This window comes from Bos taurus, chromosome 13, assembly GCF_002263795.3.
Source record: "Bos taurus isolate L1 Dominette 01449 registration number 42190680 breed Hereford chromosome 13, ARS-UCD2.0, whole genome shotgun sequence".
Lineage (NCBI taxonomy): Eukaryota > Metazoa > Chordata > Mammalia > Artiodactyla > Bovidae > Bos > Bos taurus.
The window spans coordinates 74,600,358-74,620,985 of NC_037340.1; the positions used below are offsets into that span (position 1 = coordinate 74,600,358).

The 20,628-nt window shown below is 52.0% G+C and overlaps 2 protein-coding genes across 5 annotated transcripts; one reads left to right on the forward strand and one right to left on the reverse strand.

Annotated features, from left to right (window-relative positions):
- The first annotated feature begins 2,746 nt into the window (after positions 1-2,746).
- On the forward strand, positions 2,747-9,630 carry SNX21 (sorting nexin family member 21). Of its 2 annotated transcripts, none has more exons than XM_025000232.2 (3): positions 2,747-3,361; positions 3,792-3,970; positions 7,527-8,602. In XM_025000232.2, exons 1-3 carry the CDS (start codon positions 3,100-3,102, stop codon positions 8,199-8,201), a joined length of 1,116 nt encoding a protein of 371 aa, XP_024856000.1. In that variant the 5' UTR covers positions 2,747-3,099; the 3' UTR covers positions 8,202-8,602.
- Positions 8,599-20,580, reverse strand: ACOT8 (acyl-CoA thioesterase 8). 3 transcript variants are annotated; one of them, XM_005214520.4, is made up of 7 exons: positions 20,366-20,580; positions 18,762-18,898; positions 14,549-14,774; positions 11,032-11,189; positions 10,318-10,512; positions 9,544-9,603; positions 8,599-8,843 (listed from the first exon to the last, which is right to left on the reverse strand). In XM_005214520.4, exons 1-7 carry the CDS (start codon positions 20,482-20,484, stop codon positions 8,725-8,727), a joined length of 1,014 nt encoding a protein of 337 aa, XP_005214577.1. In that variant the 5' UTR covers positions 20,485-20,580; the 3' UTR covers positions 8,599-8,724. The 3 variants fall into 3 exon arrangements, with proteins under 3 accessions (XP_005214577.1, XP_005214576.1, NP_001068625.2); XM_005214519.5 differs by having other exon boundaries at positions 8,599-9,603; NM_001075157.2 differs by lacking the exon at positions 9,544-9,603 and having other exon boundaries at positions 8,604-8,843; positions 20,366-20,572.
- Positions 20,581-20,628: the final 48 nt, after the last annotated feature.

Genomic DNA, 20,628 nt, shown 5'->3' on the forward strand with positions numbered 1-20,628 from the left:
CATGGTAAACAGGAGCTTGGGTTTAAGTCACTGGGCTTGTGCCAACTACTTAAAGTCAGTGCTTTGCAAGTGGAGTGTTTTGTCTTTGAATCAGAGACCAGAGGGGGACGAGACAGGATGAGGGGAAATTGACAGCCACAGTTACTGAACCTCTGCTAAGCGTTTTAATCATCTGATCTCACCCAGTACTCATCCTGTGAGGAAGCAACTATGGTTATTCCCCTTTTTACCAGGGAGCTTTGTAAATCATAAAGCTCTATAGTCACTTTGGGGATTCTTATTCATTCTGACTGAGAGGAAGTTGGGGCAGACGGTCCTCCAGGGACCTGTCTGGAGGGAAAAATGAATAGAGGGGTCCAGGAAACGGGGTGTGCACTTGGAACAGAAATAAACATTGAAAGTAGATTCTTCTCTCAAGCTTACCTTGTCCAGGAAAGGAGGTTTGGGGATTCACTTTTTTAGCGGGGGAGGGGACCAGGGGAGGTTTCACTAAGTAAATGCAGGGACAACTGGCCCTTTGCTGGAGCTCGGGGAAGAAGTCTGGAGGAGTTCAGCTGGCCTCCTAGAGAGTGAAGGGGTGGGTGGATCAAGTCAAATCCGAAGGGAGACCACCCTGAGAATCCACGGGGTCCACCAGGGTGTTGGGATGGGCAACATTCATGGACTCTCATCAAGTAACAGAAAGAGCACGATGATGACTAAACACAGGGGCTGGGGCCAGGGAGAGGGGGCTGGACACCAAGGAAGGCAGACGGACAGTGGCAGCTGGGCTGCCTTCTTGCCCTACATAGATATTCCCAAGGAAAGCTCTGTGGAGCCAGGCCAGGCTAAATAAGGCCTCCCCCATCCAGGCCCAGGGCCAAAGGGTGATGCTCTCCAGGGGGTGCCTATTTGGACACAAACATTGGAACCACTTGATCCTTTAGGAACAGAGTATAGAGAGTATAGAACTCCCAGCAATCCTTTGTTCATTAGTTTGTTCTTTAATATATTCGGGGAAATAGATAAGGTCCAAACTCAGTGTGGCCAAGCAAGGTCCCACTGACCCTTCCATTTTCATTCCCACCTTACAAGTGGTTCTGCTCTGGTTCAAGCTAAAATGCAGCTCCAAACACCACCCTTTATAGCCCTCAAAGCCCTTGCACGTGTAGGTTTGTAGGTGTTTTTTTTAATATTTACTTATTTGGCTGTGCCGGGTCTTAGCTGAGGCATGTGGTACGTTCCATCTTCATTGAGGCATGCAGGATCTTTAGTTGTGGCCTGTGAACGCTTAGTTGCAGCATGTGGGATCCAGTTCCCTGACCAGGGATTGAACTTGGGGCCCCTGCAATGGGAGCTCAGAGTCTTAGCCACTGGACCAGGAGTGAAGTCCCTCAGTTTCTTCGTCTTAAAAATGGACGATTCTTGTCCACTAACAGCCTGTTCCCCAGGAGGTTGTGAGGGTTAGATATGACACCTTTTCAAGTGCCGAGAACCAGGTGGAGGATACCGTGGAACCTCAGGAAATGACAGCCTTGCCTCATGCGCCGAGGGATGGCAGGGAGTGTGTTCCATTCAAAGCCATTCCCCCACCCCTGTCTCCTGCACATTTAAAAAGGGCAGGAGTGGACTTCCCTGGTGGCGGAGAGGATAAGAATCTGCCTCCCAAAGCAGGGGACATGAGTTCAATCCCTGGTCTGAGAAGATTCCACATGCTGCAGAGCAACTAAGCCCATGCTCCACAACTACTGAACCCTCGCTCCAGAGCGAGGGTTGGAGCTACAACTTCCAAGCCCAAGTGCTGCAACTACTGAAGCCCAGGTGCCTGGAGCCTGTGCTCTGCAACAAGAGAAGCCACTGCAATGAGAAGCCTGTGAACCACAACGAAACAAAGAGTAGCCCCTACTCGCCACAACTAGAGAAGGCCAGGCAAAGCAACAAAGCCCAGCGCAGCCAAAGTAAAATTAAAAAAAAAAAAATTTAAAGAAGAAGGAGCTACTATCAGAGATTTTATCTGATCATACAATATAACTAGCAATATCTTCCCTGCTAGGGACTGATAGCTAGGCCTTCTGACAGGAAGGGACAATAAATTCTTGACCTACAGCTGCCTTCTGGATAAAAGATAAAAACACAGCTTGTTAGAGGAATTGCTGAGATTGCAACTGACATCGCAAGATAAAAACAGGATGTGGAACTCAGGAGACCTGGGCTGCAAGGCCCCACTCTCAGAAACCTCTGGCAAGCTGTGTGACTTCAGGCAAGTAACTCAGCCCCTCTGGGTCTCAGTTTCCTCGTTTGTCTATGTGCTATGTGTGAGGCAGGCTCAAATGAGATTGTAAGAACTTGTGAACACTGGAGAAACAATAATCACTGTGTAACTGATGATCCTCTTAGCCCCTGCTCTGAGCTAAGCTCTGGACTAGGGTCCTTTTGGAGAGCTGCAAAATTCGTGCTTCAGTTCTTATTGTTCTTGTTTTACGTATGAGAAAACCTAGGCCACTAGAGGTTAGATTCCATCTCAGATCACATGGCTTCTCTTGGCCTCGGTTTCCTCCCAGAAGAGATGGGTTTCTGACTGCCGCGCAGTGACTTTGTAAAGTTAAAGAGTGCTGGGTGGAAATGAGGGGATAGTCTGCGGCCAGCCTTGGTCTCCGGGAGGGATGGGCGGATTCAAGGAGGGCGTAGCCCCCTCCGGATTGGGGACGATCCCGGAGGAGGCCTGGCCTACCCAGGATTCCCATAGCCCTCCTGGAGCGAAGGGCCCGGGATTCCCGGGCGGCTCCGGGAGCGGGCGGGGCGGGAGGCGGGCCAGCGGCAGGAAGGGGCCGGAGCAGCGCTCGGAGCGGACTGGGCCGGTTCGGTGCAACCCGGTCGGCCTCGGCCAGCCTCCGGGAGCTGCACCGGGGAGAGGGGCGCCCCGGAGTGCGCCGCGGGGCGCAGGAGGCACGGCCGCGGGGAGAGCCCCCGGACCCCTCAACGGGCAGGGGCGGGACCTCCACGGCGCCCCGCCCACCCCCGCCCCGGGCCCCGCCCCGCCCCTTCCCGGCGAGGGGCCGGGGTCCACCTCCCTCCCGCCCCGGCCCGCGACCCGGCGTCGCGCGCTCCCCCCGGGGTGCCATGGCCTCCCGGCTCCTGCACCGGCTGCGGCACGCCCTGACTGGCGACGGCCCCGGGGAGGCGGCGGCCGGCCCCGAGGCCGAGCAGTTCCCGGAGAGCTCGGAACTGGAGGACGACGATGCCGAGGGCCTGTCGTCCCGCCTCAGCGGCACCTTGAGCTTCACCAGCGCCGAGGACGACGACGAGGAGGACGGCGAGGACGATGACGACCCTGACCCCGACCCGCTGTCCGCTGGCGACCGGGTGGCGGGAGAAGACGCAGGCGAGTGCGGGAGGATGGAGGCGGGAACCCTGGGCTCGGTTAGGCCTCCACCCCGGCCGCGTTCCCGAGTTGATCCAGCCGAAACTCGAGACACTTCTTTAAGTGCGTCCAGCTGCCTCTTGGCTGTGTGACCTTGAGAGACTCACAACACCTCTCTGGGCCAAGTTCCCTGTGTCAAATCACTCCCATCTCAGGGTTGTTTAGGGCGTGAAATGTAAGGTCTGGGATACAAACGGTAGTACTGTGCTAGGGATGTTTTGGGGGTGGAGATGTTTATTTAACACCTACTGTCTGCCCGGCAGGTGTTTGGCTCCGGGTCCCTGTCTGGCCCTCGTTTCCATTGATGTCAGATAGGGATAAAGCCTTTGTCATTCGTTGGGAGGAGGATGAATGAGGTCAGGCACCTAATTTACATCAAACCTGGCCCCAGGCCCATCCTGTGCTCAAGCAGAACGGAGTCCCCCACCTGATGGGCAGCGGGGCAGTCAGCTCCTAACCCGGCAGTTGCAAGATTTCTGGAAGAAGTCCCGGAACACCCTGGTACCCCAGCGGCTGCTCTTTGAGGTGACCAACGCCACCGTGGTTAAGGACCCGCCCTCCAAGTACGTGGTGAGTGAGGGTCCAGGACCCTGAGCTATGAGTCTTAGAAGACCCTGGCTTAGAGAAAGTAAGGGAAGCTTCAGCATCCTGGGTGATCTGGCTATGTAGTTATAAATGGCTGCCCCATTTGACGATGGGGAAACTGAGGCCAGAAAAGGGGTGTAATTTGAGCAGATCCTCAGGCAAATGAACCTATCCTATCCCAGTTTTGAGACTAAGAACTACTGTGCATGTCCTCTGCCCCTCGGACTTTTGCAAACTGTCACAAGATGCAAGATACATGGGGAAGAATATTATCTGAGTCAGACTTGAGACCAAGTTGGTATTGGTTGGAAAAATGGGTTTGGCATCCAGATCTTGATTCAGATCCCAGTTATTACCAGTTGTTTGACTTCAGGTGAGTTGTGAAACCTTGACTAACCCGTTTTCTCACCTGAACAATGGGGATAATGCAGGAGTTAAATGAGACAGTACACAGAAAGCCCTTAGCATTGTGCCTGGCATCTTGAAGTGCTCGATAAAATGGTAGTTCTGTTATTACTGTTTTACTTTGGGTTGGCCTGTTGTGGCCTCTTTGCAACTCAGAAGAGTCAGTTCTCCAGCACTCACACCTGTACAGAATAAGCTTGTCCAAAGGACTGGATTTAGGGGATTGGTGTGTGTGTGTGCGCTCAGTCATGTCCGACTCTTTGCAGCCCCATGGACCATAGCCCACCAGGCTCCTCTGTCCATAGAATTTTCCAGGCAAGGATACTGGAGTGGGTTGCCATTTCCTTCGCCAGGGGATTGGTGGATTGGGGTAAAGATTGGTGGGTTGCGGGGGTGTGGGCTGATTTCTTGACTGTGGAAAGGAGGAACACACGGAGGATGCGGTTGGCCTGGTCCTGAAACCCAGCCTAACCTGGCTGGTCATGGCAGCGGCAGCTCCCTGCCTCTCACTTCCCTCCTCTTCCCCACCCTCCTCCATTTCTGACTCAGCAGGAAGGGGACCTGGAGCCTGGTCCCATATCTGGACCTCTCCACCCCTTTCTGAGGCTCTCAGTGAAAAAAGGGCTACAACCCACAGGGCAGCTGCTCCAGTTTCAGCGGGAATTAACTCTGATGATCGAGTCCTGAGTGGCAGAAGTCCTGGCTGGGGGTCATGCGCAGGAGGGGGGCGCATGGAGCAGCTGAGAGACAGGGAAGTTGGGAGCAGCTCTGGGAAGAGAATGACAAGATAGAGCCCAGCCTGGCCTGGGCCGGGCCTGGGAGAATCCCAGGGAATCAGGAGCCTGGGGGTGGGTCTCAAACAGTCAGACCTGACTGAGTGACTAGGCAACAAATCCTGCTTCAACATCTCCTGGAAGTTAAGAGCACAGACTTTGGAATTAGGTCGGCCTGGGTTTGAGTCCCAGCTGGGCCATTTACCAGCTGTGTGACTTAGAGGAGGTCTTTAAACCCTTTGCCTTCTCTGGGAGCCTGCTTCCTGAGCTGACAGAGGTATGGACACCTTCCTCGCAGTGAGGTTGTGATGGTGAAATAGTGGCTGTGAAGAACTCACACCACGGTGTGGTGCAGGGTAGTGCTCAGTTAATGATCCTCATTATTACCTGTCATGTAGGACAACAGAAGGATCAGGCAGTGGATCTAAAATGGGTTTTTGTCCAAAAACTACCAATGAAAATAAAAGCTAGATGAGCATAAGGAGTCACTATAGATGAGGGCTTCCTGAAATGTGTTCTGAAGAAAACTGGTTCCCTGGAATATTAATAACTGTCCCTTTAAAGAAAAAACAAAAGCTTTACAGTCAATATGTAATGTTTTGGGAATGTGGAGTTGAACTAGAGTAAAGTAAGTTTCTTTATTGTTAAACTTTCTAATCCTGAATACTAATGTAGACTGAATCTTCCAGAGTGAGCAGGCAAACCTGACTGAGCAGGGGTGGCTCCGATATTGGCAGTTTCACAGAACAGATTTGAGAGTAAAATCTGGGTTTGGTGTTAGTATACTTTTAACATCTATGTGTGTGTATGTGTGTGTGTGCGTATCAGTTGCAACCGATTCTTTTTAACATCTAATGCTTGCTAATCCCCTTTTTAGACCTGTTAGCTCAGCATTATTATAGATTAAGGCATATTTGGGTTCTCAAACCTGGTGGGAAGCTTAGTGATCATCTTGTTCAGCATTTCCCAAACCTCCGTCACCCTCACAATTTTTGTCCTATCTAAATGCTACTTTTACCAATTGGTGCTTATCATTTTTCTTCAAATAAACATATTTTTTTAAATAACTTTAAAAAACAACTTTACAAAACAACTGTAGATGGGAAGCTTGACTGCTGCTGCTGCTGCTAAGTCACTTCAGTCATGTCCGACCCTGTGCGACCCCATAGACGGCAGCCCACCAGGGTCCCCCGTCCCCGGGATTCTCCAGGGAAGCTTGACTAACTCACCATAAAAAGAAGATAACCATAAAAATAAAAGCAGTGAAACTGTCATTAAAGTCTGGCTGGATGCTGCTGCCTGGAGGTGGCGCTGACAAATTCTCTTTCTGGCTCTTTTCTAAAAATGGAGCTGAGAAGTGTTGGAAAGGGGCTTTTGTGAACCAAACTGAGAGCTTCTCAATTTGTAGTCAGAAAGATTCACAGAGAATGAGAGGGGTATCACCTCCTGCCTCTATTCAAGTGTTATTCACTCCAGTACTTACCACCTAAACATCCCGGGGACCGACGTTTGTTCCCGTCCCACACCTGAGTAAACACTGAGCTGAGCAGGCGCTCCATTCACTCAAGTGGAAGTGGACCCAAGAAGGGGACCACCCTGCCCGACTCCCATAGGGAGGGAGCGTCTGACCCAAGGGTAGAACTTGGGTCCCAGTCCAGTGTGCTTTACACTGGTCACTACCGGGACTGTCTGAAGACCTGTGTTGAGGGTCTGGATGGGAATAACCTGGCCATACGGAGCCATGTGTCCAGAATGGAACAAAGCTCCAAGCTGGTCCTAAAGGTTGGCCTGGAGATGGGCCTGGGTTTCAACACACGGCTGGTTTTCCAGAGGGGCTGTCAGAAGAGCTCGCTTCCCAATGGGAGGGGCTTTCCCAGGTGGCACTAGTGGTAAAGAACCTGCCTGCCGAGGCAGGAGACATGAGGCCTGGGTTTGATCGCCGGGTGGGAAGATCCCTTGGAGGAGGGCGTGGCAACCCACTCCAGTATTCTTGCCTGGAGAATCCCATGGACAGTGGAGCCTGGTGGGCTATAGTTCATAGGGTTGCAGCGAGTCAGACGCGACTGAAGCAACTTAGCACACACTCCCTAGAAGGGGTGAGGGGGGCAGCCGTCCAGGCACTAAAGCTCATCCCTGTCTTTTTCTCCCTGTGCTGCCTTGGGCCTGGGTCATTTCAGACGAACCTCAGGTAAGATGAGACTGGGCTCCCCGGCTGCAGCCCTGGCAGCTCCCACCCTCCAGGCTCGATCTCCAGGGTGAAGGGAAGGGGTAGGGAAAGAGAGTTGGAAGTGGGGGTGGGGGGTCAGGGAGGGAAGGGGCCTGGGGACACCCTGCCTCTGCCCTAACCCCCGCCCTCCCTGCAGCTCTACACCCTCGCCGTGATGGGCCCGGGGCCACCAGATAGCCAGCCAGCCCAGATCTCCCGCCGCTACTCGGACTTTGAGCGGTTGCACCGAAACCTGCAGCGGCAGTTCCGGGGCCCCATGGCTAGCATCTCCTTCCCCCGCAAGCGCCTGCGCCGGAACTTTACCGCCGAGACCATCGCCCGCCGCAGCCGGGCCTTCGAGCAGTTTCTGGGCCACCTCCAGGCTGTGCCTGAGCTGCGCCACGCTGCAGACCTGCAGGACTTCTTCGTGCTGCCCGAGCTGCGGCGGGCGCAGAGCCTCACCTGCACCGGCCTCTACCGCGAGGCCCTGGCGCTCTGGGCCAACGCCTGGCAGCTACAAGCCCAGCTGGGCATCCCCTGTGGCCCAGACCGACGTCTGCTAACCCTGGCGGGGCTGGCCGTGTGCCACCAGGAGCTGGAGGACGCCAGTGAGGCCCGGGCATGCTGTGAGAGGGCCCTGCAGCTTCTGGGGGCCGAGAGCCCGCACCCTCTGCTGGCCCCCTTTCTGGAGGCCCACGTGCGGCTCTCCTGGCGCCTGGGCCTGGACAAACGCCACTCCGAGGCCCGGCTCCAGGCCCTGCAGGAGGCAGGGCTGACCCCCACACCACCCCCCAGTCTTAAAGAGTTACTCATCAAGGAGGTGCTGGACTAGCGTCACCTAGACTTAAGGCCACTGTGGGAGAGGCGCCGCCCCCAGATGGGGGGTGGGCTGGGGTGCGGACGAGGACACAGACAGCTGCTGAGAGGCTCCCTGGGGTGCTGGGAACCCCAAGAAGGTCCACAGAGAATTTGCAGCAGACCAAGGAAACGTGCTCTTCTACTGAGCTGCACTCAGGACAGGCTGGGATGGTGCAGGGAGAAAGTGAAAGTCTGACGCTGCCTCTCCAGCTTATGAATACCTGGGGGCCGTGACCCAGGTCAGGGTCGATGATCTGTCTTCCCGCAGGCCAGCCTGGCGGAAGGGCCAGGGACTGTGGCCGTGGAGTCCTGGAGTTGATGGCTGGAGGGAGAGCTGCGATCCTGGCCCAGGGGGATTAAAGGGCAGCAGCTCCAGTGGTTTGAGTCTCTTTATTGGATGTCCTGGACAGAAGGCCCAGCCCTGGATGGTAGTCCTGCCTCAGGAGTAGGGGGAGAAGGGAGATCCTTGAAGCCCCAGGCCCAGCTGGCACCTCTGGCTACAACTTGCTCGTTGAGTCCCAGGGCTTAACTCGGATCACGCCCTCCTGGGCACAGGACACAGCCAGGACCCCGTCCTGACGCCACAGCCGCCCGTGAACCAGGCCCCGGGAGCCACCTGCGGATGAAGAGAAGAATCTCAATGGCCTTCTGTCTCCCGCTGCCCAGCCGAACGTGCTCCTTGCAAGAGGTGCAGCTCGGGTTGGGCTGCCCCATGCCAGAGCCATGCTTGGTGGTGTGATCACTCCCAATTTCCAAGCACCCCTTTAGGAGCCTATTATGGTTGCTCAAGGGTGTAACTCCTCCCAAGGGAGCCCCACTTGATGGTTTAAAAGCACTTTCATGTATCTGCTGACTTCCTCAAAAAAAAAAAATCCCAAGGGGAGAAGTTCTGAGAACAGTCTGGTTCAGTAGTTCAGCTAGGTGGATCTGCCCAACCTCTGGCCACTTGTGTAAGGAAACCCATCAGTTCCTTTTCTAATAAATCTGGCCCTCCAGGCCAGTCATTCATATTATTAAAAAAAATAATCTTCCACAATCACGGGGACAAAGGGGCTCAGGGGAGAGGACATGAAGCCATGAGGAGCCTAGGCACTCCCCTCCGCACTTGGAGATTCTCCCTTGCTACCCAGGGCCGGAGTCTGACGTTTAGGAAGGGAACTGCTGGTTTCTTTTAAACACAGTATAGCCCACTTAGTTCTCACGGTAGCCAAGTAAAGCAGGCCTTGTCCTGTGTTCCAGGTGATGACACTCAAGCCCAGAGAGGCTCGGGAACTTGGCCTTAAGGATCAGGTCAAAGCCGAACCCAAGAGACCTACCATCAAGGTGGCAGCTGTTCCTGTGCTGTGATGCTGTTGGTTCTTGAGAGTCCCTCTTCCCTGAGTATAAAGAGTCCCTTAAGTTTTGTCTCTGTTTCACAAAACAAGGTTTCTCTTCGTTTGAAATGCACTTCCTTGGGACGGAACCCAGGGCTCTGAGACCAGGCGCTGATGAACAAGTCTGGGTTTCTTGCTTCACAGTATAAGGAGGGTCCAAGCAGTGGGGCCCCTACACTGCTGAGGGCCCCAACCCCCAGGCCAGGCTAACTGTCAGAATCACTTAGGGAATCTTCGTAAAAATACCTTCCTGGACCTCATCCAAGCCCTGCAGTCAGAATCCTGGGGGTCAAATCTGGGAATGTTTTGAAAAAGCTCTCCCGAGAGGTGGAAGAATAGGCCCCCAGCTTTGGATCCCTCTGCTCTGGTGCAACCCTATTTGTGTGGACAAGGAAACAGAGCGGAGATGGGACTTGCCCAGCATCACACAGAGAATCTGAAGTGGTTCTGGGACTAGCGCTGAGCCTCAGATAAAGTGAATCATGTCCCCAGCATGTTACAGAAATGAAGAGCTAAGCGGGTGTCCTGTCCTCAGGCCGCACCCTGTCATTTTGAAGACAAGGATGCCGCAGCCTGCGGAAGCAGGAGAGGAAGTGATCTGTGCGGTGCTCCACAGCAAGTGGGTGGGGCAGCATCACCCAAGACAGCAGGCTCCCTGCCCTCCCCACCAAAGGCACCAAGGTCCGCACCCTCGTCCCCCGTGGCCCCAGTACTCACCAGCCCAGGGGCTCTCACACTCATAGAGCATCCAGTGGTCAGCTCGGAAAGGGGCATGGAACCACATGGAGTGGTCCAGGGAGACCATGAAGCCCACCTTGTACTTCCAGTGGTGGGGCAGCATTGCTGTGCCCAGGAAGGCAAAGTCTGAGATGTAGGCCGCCACGCAGCAGTGCATCTTCATGTCGCCCTCACCTGCAACAGGTTCCAGTCCCATCAGCCCTGGGCTCCTGGGCTTTATAGCTCAGGACCTGCAGGGAGGTAGGGAGAAAGGGGCTGCTGTGCACAGATGTGCAGACTCTTCACAAGGGCACCTGGCCCAAGGGGGCGGGTGCGTGTGTGTGATGGAGGTCAAGGGAGATGAAGACTGGAAGAGGGCAGGGGTGGGTGAGGACTGAAAGCCTCCCCCCGTATCCCACCCTGGACCTTGTAAGTATCTTTTTCCAGTTTTGCACAAAGGTACCTTATGCTCAGTAGGGGACCTGGAGAAGAATCTCGGCTAGGTGCCTTGCCTTCCCCAGGAAAGGCCCACGTGAGGATTCCCGTCACTTCCCCATTCTCCCCCTGCAAAAGGCTGAGCTCACTTCTCCATCACTCAGATAAGAAAATGGGCCCATAGTGTGGGAGGACCATGCCCAAGGCCACCCAGGGCAGAGGAGGTACAGGTCTAGACCCCCAAAGAGAGTTTCCTTTCAGGCCAAGGGGTCCGCTTACCAATATAGCCCCGGGCTCGCACCCAGAACATCTGTTTGGGCTCCATTTTCTTCAGCTGGCTTGGAGTGGATGGGTTTACCACCTTGATCTCAATGGGCACTTCCTGGGCAGCAATTCGGTTCAGCCCCACTCGGTACCTCTCCTGGAGCTCCGGGTCCCTGAAAGTAAAGGGGAGAGGGGTGGGGAGACCCCGGAAGATGGGGAACCTGTCTGAGCTGCCTCTTCGGACCCCGCTTGTTCCTCCACAGGAACTCCTGACATCCCCAGACCTCCCCTCCCCTCCAGCAGGCAGGATAGGACAGTATCTGCATCCTTTCTTTGCCGCTGAGGAGCCCTGTGGCCTGCTGCAAGTTAGTCATCATCAGCCCTTTCCCATCTGCAAAATGTGGATGATGACAGTCACCTCCCTCATAGTGAACACTGGGGAGGAGACAACATAATGCATGTGAGGCCAACACGTCACCCAGCCGTGGGGCTACCCTGTAATGGCCCAGCTCCAGGCTATCATCCCTGAACTCAGGTGCTATCCTCCCTGCTCTCTGAGAAGTGGAGTAAACACAGAGGGTGCAGATAGCCAGCTCAGGAAGTGCCTGAGGGGGGCAGGAGTTAGACCCAGGCAGTCTGGCTCCTCCTCCGTTCCTGCTCTTAACCGCTTCTCTATTCTAACCCTCAGGAAACAGGCTGCCCTACTTAGACACTTACCTAACCTGAGCCACTGGGGAAACCGTCTCCCAGGGCAAGGAGGCCATTTCCAGGGAAGCCCCTTCGCCACAGGGACCACCACCCCTCATGCCCCTAGCGCTCTTCCCCAGTATTTCATTTCCCTCCCTTTCCCCTTGAGCCCTGTCTGATGGAAACTTCTGTGATGATGGAACGTTCTGGTCCACTGTGGTGGCCACTAGCCACATCGGGCTGCTGAGGGCTTGACATGTGGCCAGTGTGACTGAGGAACAGATCTGAATTAACTCTCTTTAATGTTAATAAACTCAACACAGCCCCCTGTGGTTAGTAGTTTCCTTATGGGAGACACAGTTCTAGATTCAGGGACCTTTAAGAACAATGTCCTCCTTTCATTCTCAAAGTTTTTTATTTAATTTATTTTTGTCTGCGGCGTGTAGGATCTTAATTCCCCGAACAGGGACCGAACCCCAAGCCCCCTGTAGTGAAAGTTAACCACTGCACCGCCAGGGAGAAAAGAGAAAGAAAGTGAAAGTTGCTCAGTCATGTCCAACTCTTTGCAATCTCATGGACTGTACAGTCCATGGAATTCTCCAGGCCAGAATACTGGAGCGGGTAGCCGTTCCCTTCTCCAGGGGATCTTCCTGACCCAGGGATTGAACCCAGGTCTCCTTCTCAAGTATTTTGGAGCTCTGACCACACACCAGGCTCCATGTTTATTCCTCTCTGTCAAGAGTGGCCTAACTGTAATTTACTGAGCGCTCACTGAGTACCTTGTTATCACTTATCTCTGTCATCCTCACAGCAGCCTTACGAGGTAGGGATTCCGATGGAGTTTAATAACTGATCACAAGCTCAAAGTGGGAAAGCAACTTGCCAGACTCACAAGGTGGCCAGTGACAGAGTCCAGATCTGAGCCCAGGCCTTTCCCAGGTTCGGACGCACATTCGCTCCATCTCACTGGGCTGACTCCCCTGCACGGGGCACTAGGCAGTGGAGCCCTCCTTACCGCTCAGCTGGGAAGCAGGCGGGGCAGAAACAATGATCCCCATTTTTCATATGAAGAAGCGGGGCTCTGAGAGGTAGGAGAGGGGCAAAGCTACACAGCAGGTGGGCACCAAGAGAGGTGGAGCCCTGGCAGGAATCAGTAACCGACCATGAACCTGTGGGCACCTCTGTCAAGTTTATGATTAACTTCCATATCTGAACCTTTATTCCTTTTCTTGTTCAGAACGTGTTCTCCTCAAGACTGAAGAGTATTGAAAGAAAGGTGGGAACTGTAATTGAGCAGGACCCTGTGGGGCCTTCCGGGGACTGGTCTTCATCCACTTCCTCGGCTTTCGCTCCTCTCTGAGGTACCCAGGTAACCAGCATTTGATGCACATTTCCTGAGTTGTTTTACAGCTGTGAAAACTCCCCACCAAATGGAAGATGTCAACTACTGACGACCATGAGCACTTAGCCCTGAGGCCTTCTGGAACCTGGGGACTGATAAGGTTCACCCCTGAGACACTGCCCTGTTACGTCAGCATCAGCCAATCAGAGAAGTGCGCATGAGCGGATCACGTGCCCTGCAGCCCGCCCCACCCTGCCAGTCTAGCTTTTTTCTCCTTTGAATATTTACTTATTTACTTTTATCTGGCTGTGTGTGTCTTAGTTGTGGTAGGGGGGTTCTTTGATCTTCGCGATACTCAGGATCTGTTCGTTGTTGTATGCAAGATCTAGTTCCCCAACCGGGGATTGAACTCAGGCTCCCTGCACTGGCCGCACAGTGTTAGCCATTGAACCACCACGGAAGCCCCCAGCTTGCTTTTTTTTTAATTGGAGGATAACTGCTTTACAATGTCATGTTAGTTTCTGCTGTACAACAAAGTGTATCTGATAGGGACAGAGTTAAGGGACAAACAAGTGATTAAATAGTGAATCCCACTAGGGGATTGTGGGCTTCCCTGGTAGCTCAGCTGGTAAAGAATCCACCTGCAATGCAGAAGACTAGGGATCGATACCTGGGTTGGGAAGATCCCCTGGAGGAGGGCATGGCAACCCACTCCAGTATTCTTGCCTGGAGAATCCCATGGACAGAGGAGCCTGGCAGGCTACAGTCCATGAGGTTGCAAAGAATCAGACATGACTGAGTCCCAACAACTAAGCACTAAGGGATTGTTAAGTAGAAAAAGTATGGGAAACCCTGGTAAGTTAATGATTACTCAAGAAAACAGGTTTGTTTAGCAACAAAGCCATGCAACAGAAGCACGAGACCTGCCCCCAAAACAATGAGACCCACATCCTGCCCAGTGAGCTCAGTAAGTTAATGATCCCTGGGACATACTCTGCACACATGAAAAACAGTCATTTATGGACATAGCTTGACCACGCAGGGACAAGAAAACTTCCTGCTCAAGCTGGAGGAGAAGCTGATGTTGGAAGCATGACATCTACTCAAGAAAGACAAAGACGTTCTCCTCCCCACTTTTCCTTCGATTATAAAACTGTAGCCCAGTAAGTTCTCAGGGTGTGTGGCATGTCTCTCCCACCCACTTATAAGCCTCATAAGCATCCTCTCCTAATAAATCACTTATCAATCACTTTGCCTCTTGCTGAATTATTTTCTGTGCTGAGCCATAAAGGACTATGGTGCCGAAGCTCTTCAGAGCCCCTGAAGTGACACCAAATGGTTTCAAATCAGCTGTAAGTATACCTATATTCCCTCCCTTCCACTCCCCAAATCCCCAATCTAGCTTTTTAAAATGCTAGTTGGGATCCACTGAAGGAGGCCGTGACCCACCAATGGGTGGCAACGGCAGTTTGAACACTGTCCTGGGGCCTCCAGGTCTCTCACCTTAAAAATTGGCCAATGAAGTCCTCACGGCCAACCACCTCCTCCGGCGGGGGCACAGCAGGCATGGAGAACTGGTGCTGCACGGGGCTGGGCTGGGCCTTCTGGAAGGAGGCCTGGCAGATAAAGATGGGCCTGCCATGTTGCACGGCCTTCACGAAGCGCACAGAGAAGCTTGCCCCTGTCCGCGTCCGCTCCACCTGGTACAGCACCGGCACCTTCGGGTCCCCTGCAGCGGGCACAAGGCACACAGTGAGCCCAAGTGAGCCCTTCGGGCCCGCTCACCTAATGGTTCTCCGTTTCTTTACTGCTCAGTAGCTACTGACTCGGAGAAGGCAATGGCACCCCACTCCAGTACTCTTGCCTGGAAAATCCCATGGACAGAGGAGGCTGGTAGGCTGCAGTCCATGGGGTCGCTAAGAGTCGGACACGACTGAGCGACTTCACTTTGACTTTTCACTTTCATGCATTGGAGAAGGAAATGGCAACCCACTCCAGTGTTCTTGCCTGGAGAATCCCAGGGACGGGGGAGCCTGATGGGCTGCCGTCTATGGGGTCGCACAGAGTCAGACACGACTGAAGTGACTTAGCAGCATCAGCATGAATGAGTTCTAGACCTGTTCTTTAAAATTTGTATTGGAACAAAGCAGGTAGGCTCTGCAGTATATTGAAGGAAGAGAGAGAAAGAGTTATGGAGTTGAGTGCATTTGTTACATTGACCTGAAACAGATAGCCAGATACTTTTCCAGCTAAGTTATGTTTCTTCAGGATCAGCAGAGAATTGCAATTCGAGGTCTGCAACCATGGTGAGCCAGGTACAAGTCCCCGCCCAGCAAGGGAAGGAGCCCGCTTTTATAGAGGGGGGTGGGGGGGGCGGTGAGGGGGGCGGCTACTGTACAGTGTAATTGGGAGGGTCCTAGTAAACAAGGAACCTGTGGTTTTTCATTGGCTGATTCCTTGCCAGAAAGGAGTCTTTCTTTTTCCTCTTGGGCTCCATTGTCACAGGGCACGAGGGCGCCCTCTTCTGGCCTCCCAACACTCCTGAATGGAGGTTTCCGTTTAATTTTTTACAGTTAAACTAAGGTATCCTCTCATGTTGGTTTCACATTAACTACGCCAAGTGGGTCTTATCCCAATTGTATAGATGGGGAAATTGATGCCATAAATAACATTTTTGGAGAATACAGCCAAGCCCATTTGTTTATGTATTTTGACTATTGTTTTGCCCATAAAATCGAAAATATTTATGATCTGCCTTTATAGAATGTTTTTTGACTCCTGCTGTAGAATCTCCAAGCTCTAAACCTATGCCAGGGCTTCCCTGGTGGCTCAGCTGGTAAAGGAACCCACCTGCAATGTGGAAGACCTGGGTTCCATCCCTGGGTTGGGAAGATCTCCTGGAGAGAGGAAAGGCTACCCACTCCAGTATCCTGGCCTGGAGAATTCCATGGCCTGTACCAAGCCAGATGACAACTATCTAGAGAAATACATTTTTTAAAAAATAAACAAAAACCCAAACTCACATTCTCTCCTAGGCATCAAGAAAAAGAATTGGTATGATAAATGGCCAAGAACCAGACCCCAACCTCACAGTATCTTTTAATTAAAAATATCACTGGAGGACTTCCCTGTAGTCCAGTGATTAAGATCTGTCCTTCCAATGCAGAGAACAAAGGTTTGATCCCTGGTCAGGGAATTAAGGTCTAAGATCATTGGAGCACCATCACTGTTTATAAATCTTGATGTACCTGATAGAGGGGGCTTCCCTGGTGGCTTAGCAGTAAAGAATTCACCTGCGGAGACTCAGGTTCAATCCCTGAGTCGGGAAGAAACCTTGGAGCAGGAAATGGCAACCTACTCCAGTATGCTTGCCTAGGAAATCTCATGGTCAGAGGAGCCTGGCTGGCTAAAGTCCATGGGGTCACAAAGAATTGGACACAACTTAGCAAGTAAACAACACCCTGGTAGTGGGTCACATCAGAAACTAATAAGAGCTTCCCTTTCTGCCTTGCTGCCAGGAAGCTTGGAACTAACTTTTGTATAAAACTGCGATGATATGCCTTAGCCTAGTATTCTAACACAATCATTCCCCCCAAATCCCAGTCTCCTGGCCCTTTAATTTATTACTTTTAAAACTTTTGCCCCAAATGTTTTATTTTTTCCCCACACTTTATTTTCTTGCAGATTATATTCCATTACAGGTTATTAAAAGATATTGAATTCTCTATGCCTCACAGTAAATCTTTGTTGCAGATCTATTTTATGTATTAATAGTTTGTATCTGTTAACCCCATACTCCTAATCTGCCTCACCTTTTATTTTATTTTTTAAATTAAAGAATTTATTTTTGGCCACATCACACGGCTTGCAGGATCTTAGTTTCCTGAACAGGGATCGAACCTAGGCCCTCCACAGTGAAACCATGGAGTCCTAACCACTGGGCTATTAGGGAATTCTGACTTTTAACAGCCAGTTATTTTAAGCTGTCTTCTTTCAAGAAGCAGAAAGGGGATACAAATAACTGGTGATTATTAGGATATAGTGGTGTTGGCACCATTCATTTCATGCTGCTCCTGGATGGAGAATTTCCAAGAAAGTGGATGCCTCCCACAGAATCTGAGATGGGCTCTCCCATGGTTTTGGAATTATTTCCCAAGAGTGAAAGAGAAAAGCACAGAAGGAGAACAAAGCACAGAGCTTGGAGTCACCCAACCTCAGGTTCAAAACCTGGCCTTGCCTCTCTGAGCATTATGGAAGCTCCTTACATAATCTCTTTGGGTCCAAGGTTCCTTACACGTAGAATAAACACCCCTCGGGTTTACTGAAGAGGATCAAACAAGACAGTGTAAATAGCTGTGCACTATAACATGCAAACTGTAATCACTCCAATAAATTCATCGTCAAAAAATAAAGGTAAGTACTGTTTATGGAGAACTCACAACCTGCCAGGCCCTGCACTAGATACTTCACCTACAAAGACTCAGAATTCTTTTCAGAAACTGGATAATGAAACCGGTTCAAAGGGATCAGATAATGCTCCTACTTCCACAAAACAAAACAAAACTGTCTCACTGGGTGAGAAGGATTACAGTATCAAAAGGCCAGGATTTTTGGAGTTTACATGCAAACTGAGGGAACCAAGGGCACAAGGGTACGTCTGCCTCCAACTGGCATAAAGGTTAAGAACAGGGCTCACCTTAAAATAAGCATTCAAATACTTTATAGCAATGACTATCAGGAAAGGACAGGAAATAAAGGGATGGGGAGTGACCAACAGAGTATAGTACGAAAAGGTATATTTACTATTAAACTATTCTATATTTGTATATATGCTGGGAAAGACTGAAGGCAAAAGAAGTGGGCGACAGAGGATGAGATGGTTAGATAGCATCACTGACTCAATGGACATGAATTTGAGCAAACTCTGGGAGATAGTGAAGGACAGGGAAGCCTGGCAGGCTGCAGTCCTTATGGACACGACTTATCGAGTGAACAACGATTCTATATTTGTAAAATGAAGGGGGGAAACCCACTGTCTTTTTTAATACCGATCACATTTCATAAAGTTGCATAAATTCTTCTCAGCTGATGGGACCACGCAGAAGGCAGAAACTCTTAAAATTGGGAGCATCTGCTTAGGAGTGAGATTTTTATGTTTCTCAAAAGAGCATGAGTTTTAAAAGATTATGCTCTTTCTTTGATTTGATCCCAGAGTTGTAAGCAGCTAGAACAATCTCGCTTGGCCCAGGCCCTCCTGCATTTTTCAGGTGGGAAGAAGGAGAGGGTGAGGAAGAGTGGTTATCTCACTCAAGGGCACCTGGCAAATCAGTGACAAAGCTCCATCTAGACCAGAGGTCTCTTGATTCCCAGGCTGGTCTCTTTTCCAAACTCCCAGCAGAGATTCCAGTACTTCTCTGAGGAACCAGCACCAGGACTGGCATGAGAAGGTGTGTAAAGGATAAAGAGCAAAAGACCCACTGGGAACAGTTAAGCACCAACAAGTACCTAGTATCTCAACAGGTACTGGGCCTAAGGTTCTTCCTGGCCCCTGCCCTTCTTCCTCTAGGCTCCCCTGAGGTTGATCAACTAACCTCACCATCCCTCTCCCTTCTCCTTCTCTCCTGCTTTCTCCTCAGTCACCACCCCCATCCCTCAAGGCCAGAATTCTTCTGCTGAGCCACCTGTGCTGGGGTGGGGTAGGGAGGAGTTGGTTTACCTGTCCGTACGAAGTAGCAGTGCAGGGAATGCACATGGACATCTTCACTCACAGACTTAGCTGCAGCCACCAGGGCCTGGCCCACGATCTGACCCCCAAACAGCCGCTCAGTTGAGGGTACCCAGTAATGCGTTCCTCTGTGGGGAGAGGGGGACAAGAGGAAAGATTTGGGGGCTGAGCCAAATCCTACGACCTTCCGTGAGCCTCCAGTGTAGGATTTCTTAACCTGATTGGGGTATGTGATCCTTTGAGAATCCGGTGAAAGCCTTTCCCTAGACAAATATCCTAACATCACTCTATCTACAACTCCAAGGCCTTATCTGTGGACTTCAGTAAAGGGATCAGAGAGGGAAACTGACTTGAGAAAGGTCACACAGTTCACAAACTACCATCCTGAGCAATATCTGGGTCTTTTGATCCCAAGTCCAATATGTCTTCCATTGCCCATACGAGGCTAAGACATAAGCTTGTCTCAACGCCTTGAGTAGACCAAGATGAACCCCACAAGCTGCAGGTGGACTGCATTAGCTCTGCCACTTACACCCCTCAACTTTGATAGACCAGTTCTTAAAAGAACTAAATTTAGAACTTGGAGACCCTCAGACTTCAAGTCTAACCCATTCAGTGCACAGATGAGGAAACGCAGCCCCCAGAGGTCAAAAGTCTCCCCCAGTGAAAGATTAAGGATTACGATTAAGTCTCAAGCTTCCCACTGCCCAGCCCAGCATTTTTCATATAAGGCACTGCAAAATTCCTGGCAGTTATTTGTAGTTGGTTAAACAGGGGAAATTAAGTTAGTGCCTAAAACAGCTTCCAATAACCCAGGAGGAGCCTTGGTAGCTGGAACTGTTACACCCCGTTACAGTCAAGAAATTTAAGTGACATCAGGAAGGAAACTGGCTCAGGCCTCAGAATGAATAAGGAGCTACTAGACGCCACCTCGGAGAAGGCGATGGCACCCCACTCCAGTACTCTTGCCTGGAAAATCCCATGGACAGAGGAGCCTAGTAGGCTGCAGTCCATGGGGTCTCGAAGAGTCGGACACGAGTGAGCGACTTCACTTTCACGCATTGGAGAAGGAAATGGCAATCCACTCCAGCGTTCTTGCCTGGAGAATCCCAGGGACGGGGGAGCCTGGTGGGCTGCCGTCTATGGGGTGGCACGGAGACGGACATGACTGAAGCGATTTAGCAGCAGACCCCACCTAGTGGTGGTGGGGATGGAGTATGTAAAAGGAAAAGATAGTGACTGTGCAAGGAGCTGGGGATAAGTTTGTTCCCTCGGACAAATCACTGCCCTTTCTGGGCTGGCTCTCCCAGGGACCTGACCCTTCCTGGGGAGGCTGCTGAGAAGGATACCTCGGATCACCACTTTATCTGCCCAGATTGCCAGGACCTCCCGGGGATGAGGCTGCACAGATCCCCGCGCCGAGGAAGCCGGGGCAGCTTCTTCAGACACAAGTTCCCTCCCAATTACGACAGAGGCATCGCGCACAGAGCCCATCCTCGTTCGGAGGGGTACGAGCAGAGGCAGTGGGGTTGCAGCAATCAAGATCAGAAGACTCTGACCCGATGCGGGGTTGCGGACCAGATGCGGCCGGCTACCTGAAGAGATCCTCGTCCAGCGGCTCGAGGTTGAGCACGCTGGTGACCAGGACGCTGCGGAGGTCCCCGGGTGGATCGCCGCCGCCCTGTTCGTCTTCCGGGTCCTGAGGGGGCGACATGTAGTTCACCAGCTGCCGGCACGGGCGCTGCGCTGGAGGGGCACACGCGGACACCTGCAACAGAACGCGCAGCCTCGGGAGGACGCTTAAATAACCGGAAGTCTCCCTCAGGCCATAAGAAAGAAGGACAGCTTGTATCCTCTT

Excerpts from the sequence above, each read along its gene's own strand:
- SNX21 (XM_025000232.2), top strand. The coding sequence starts at position 3,100 with ATGGCCTCCCGGCTCCTGCACCGGCTGCGGCACGCCCTGACTGGCGAC. Across the intron at positions 3,362-3,791 it reads GGTGGCGGGAGAAGACGCAG|GCCCATCCTGTGCTCAAGCA; the intron begins GCGAGTGCGGGA and ends ACCTGGCCCCAG. Across the intron at positions 3,971-7,526 it reads ACCCGCCCTCCAAGTACGTG|CTCTACACCCTCGCCGTGAT; the intron begins GTGAGTGAGGGT and ends CCCTCCCTGCAG.
- ACOT8 (XM_005214519.5), bottom strand. The coding sequence starts at position 20,484 with ATGTCGCCCCCTCAGGACCCGGAAGACGAACAGGGCGGCGGCGATCCA. Across the intron at positions 18,899-20,365 it reads CTGGACGAGGATCTCTTCAG|AGGAACGCATTACTGGGTAC; the intron begins GTAGCCGGCCGC and ends CTCTCCCCACAG. Across the intron at positions 10,513-11,031 it reads GCGAGCCCGGGGCTATATTG|GTGAGGGCGACATGAAGATG; the intron begins GTAAGCGGACCC and ends AACCTGTTGCAG.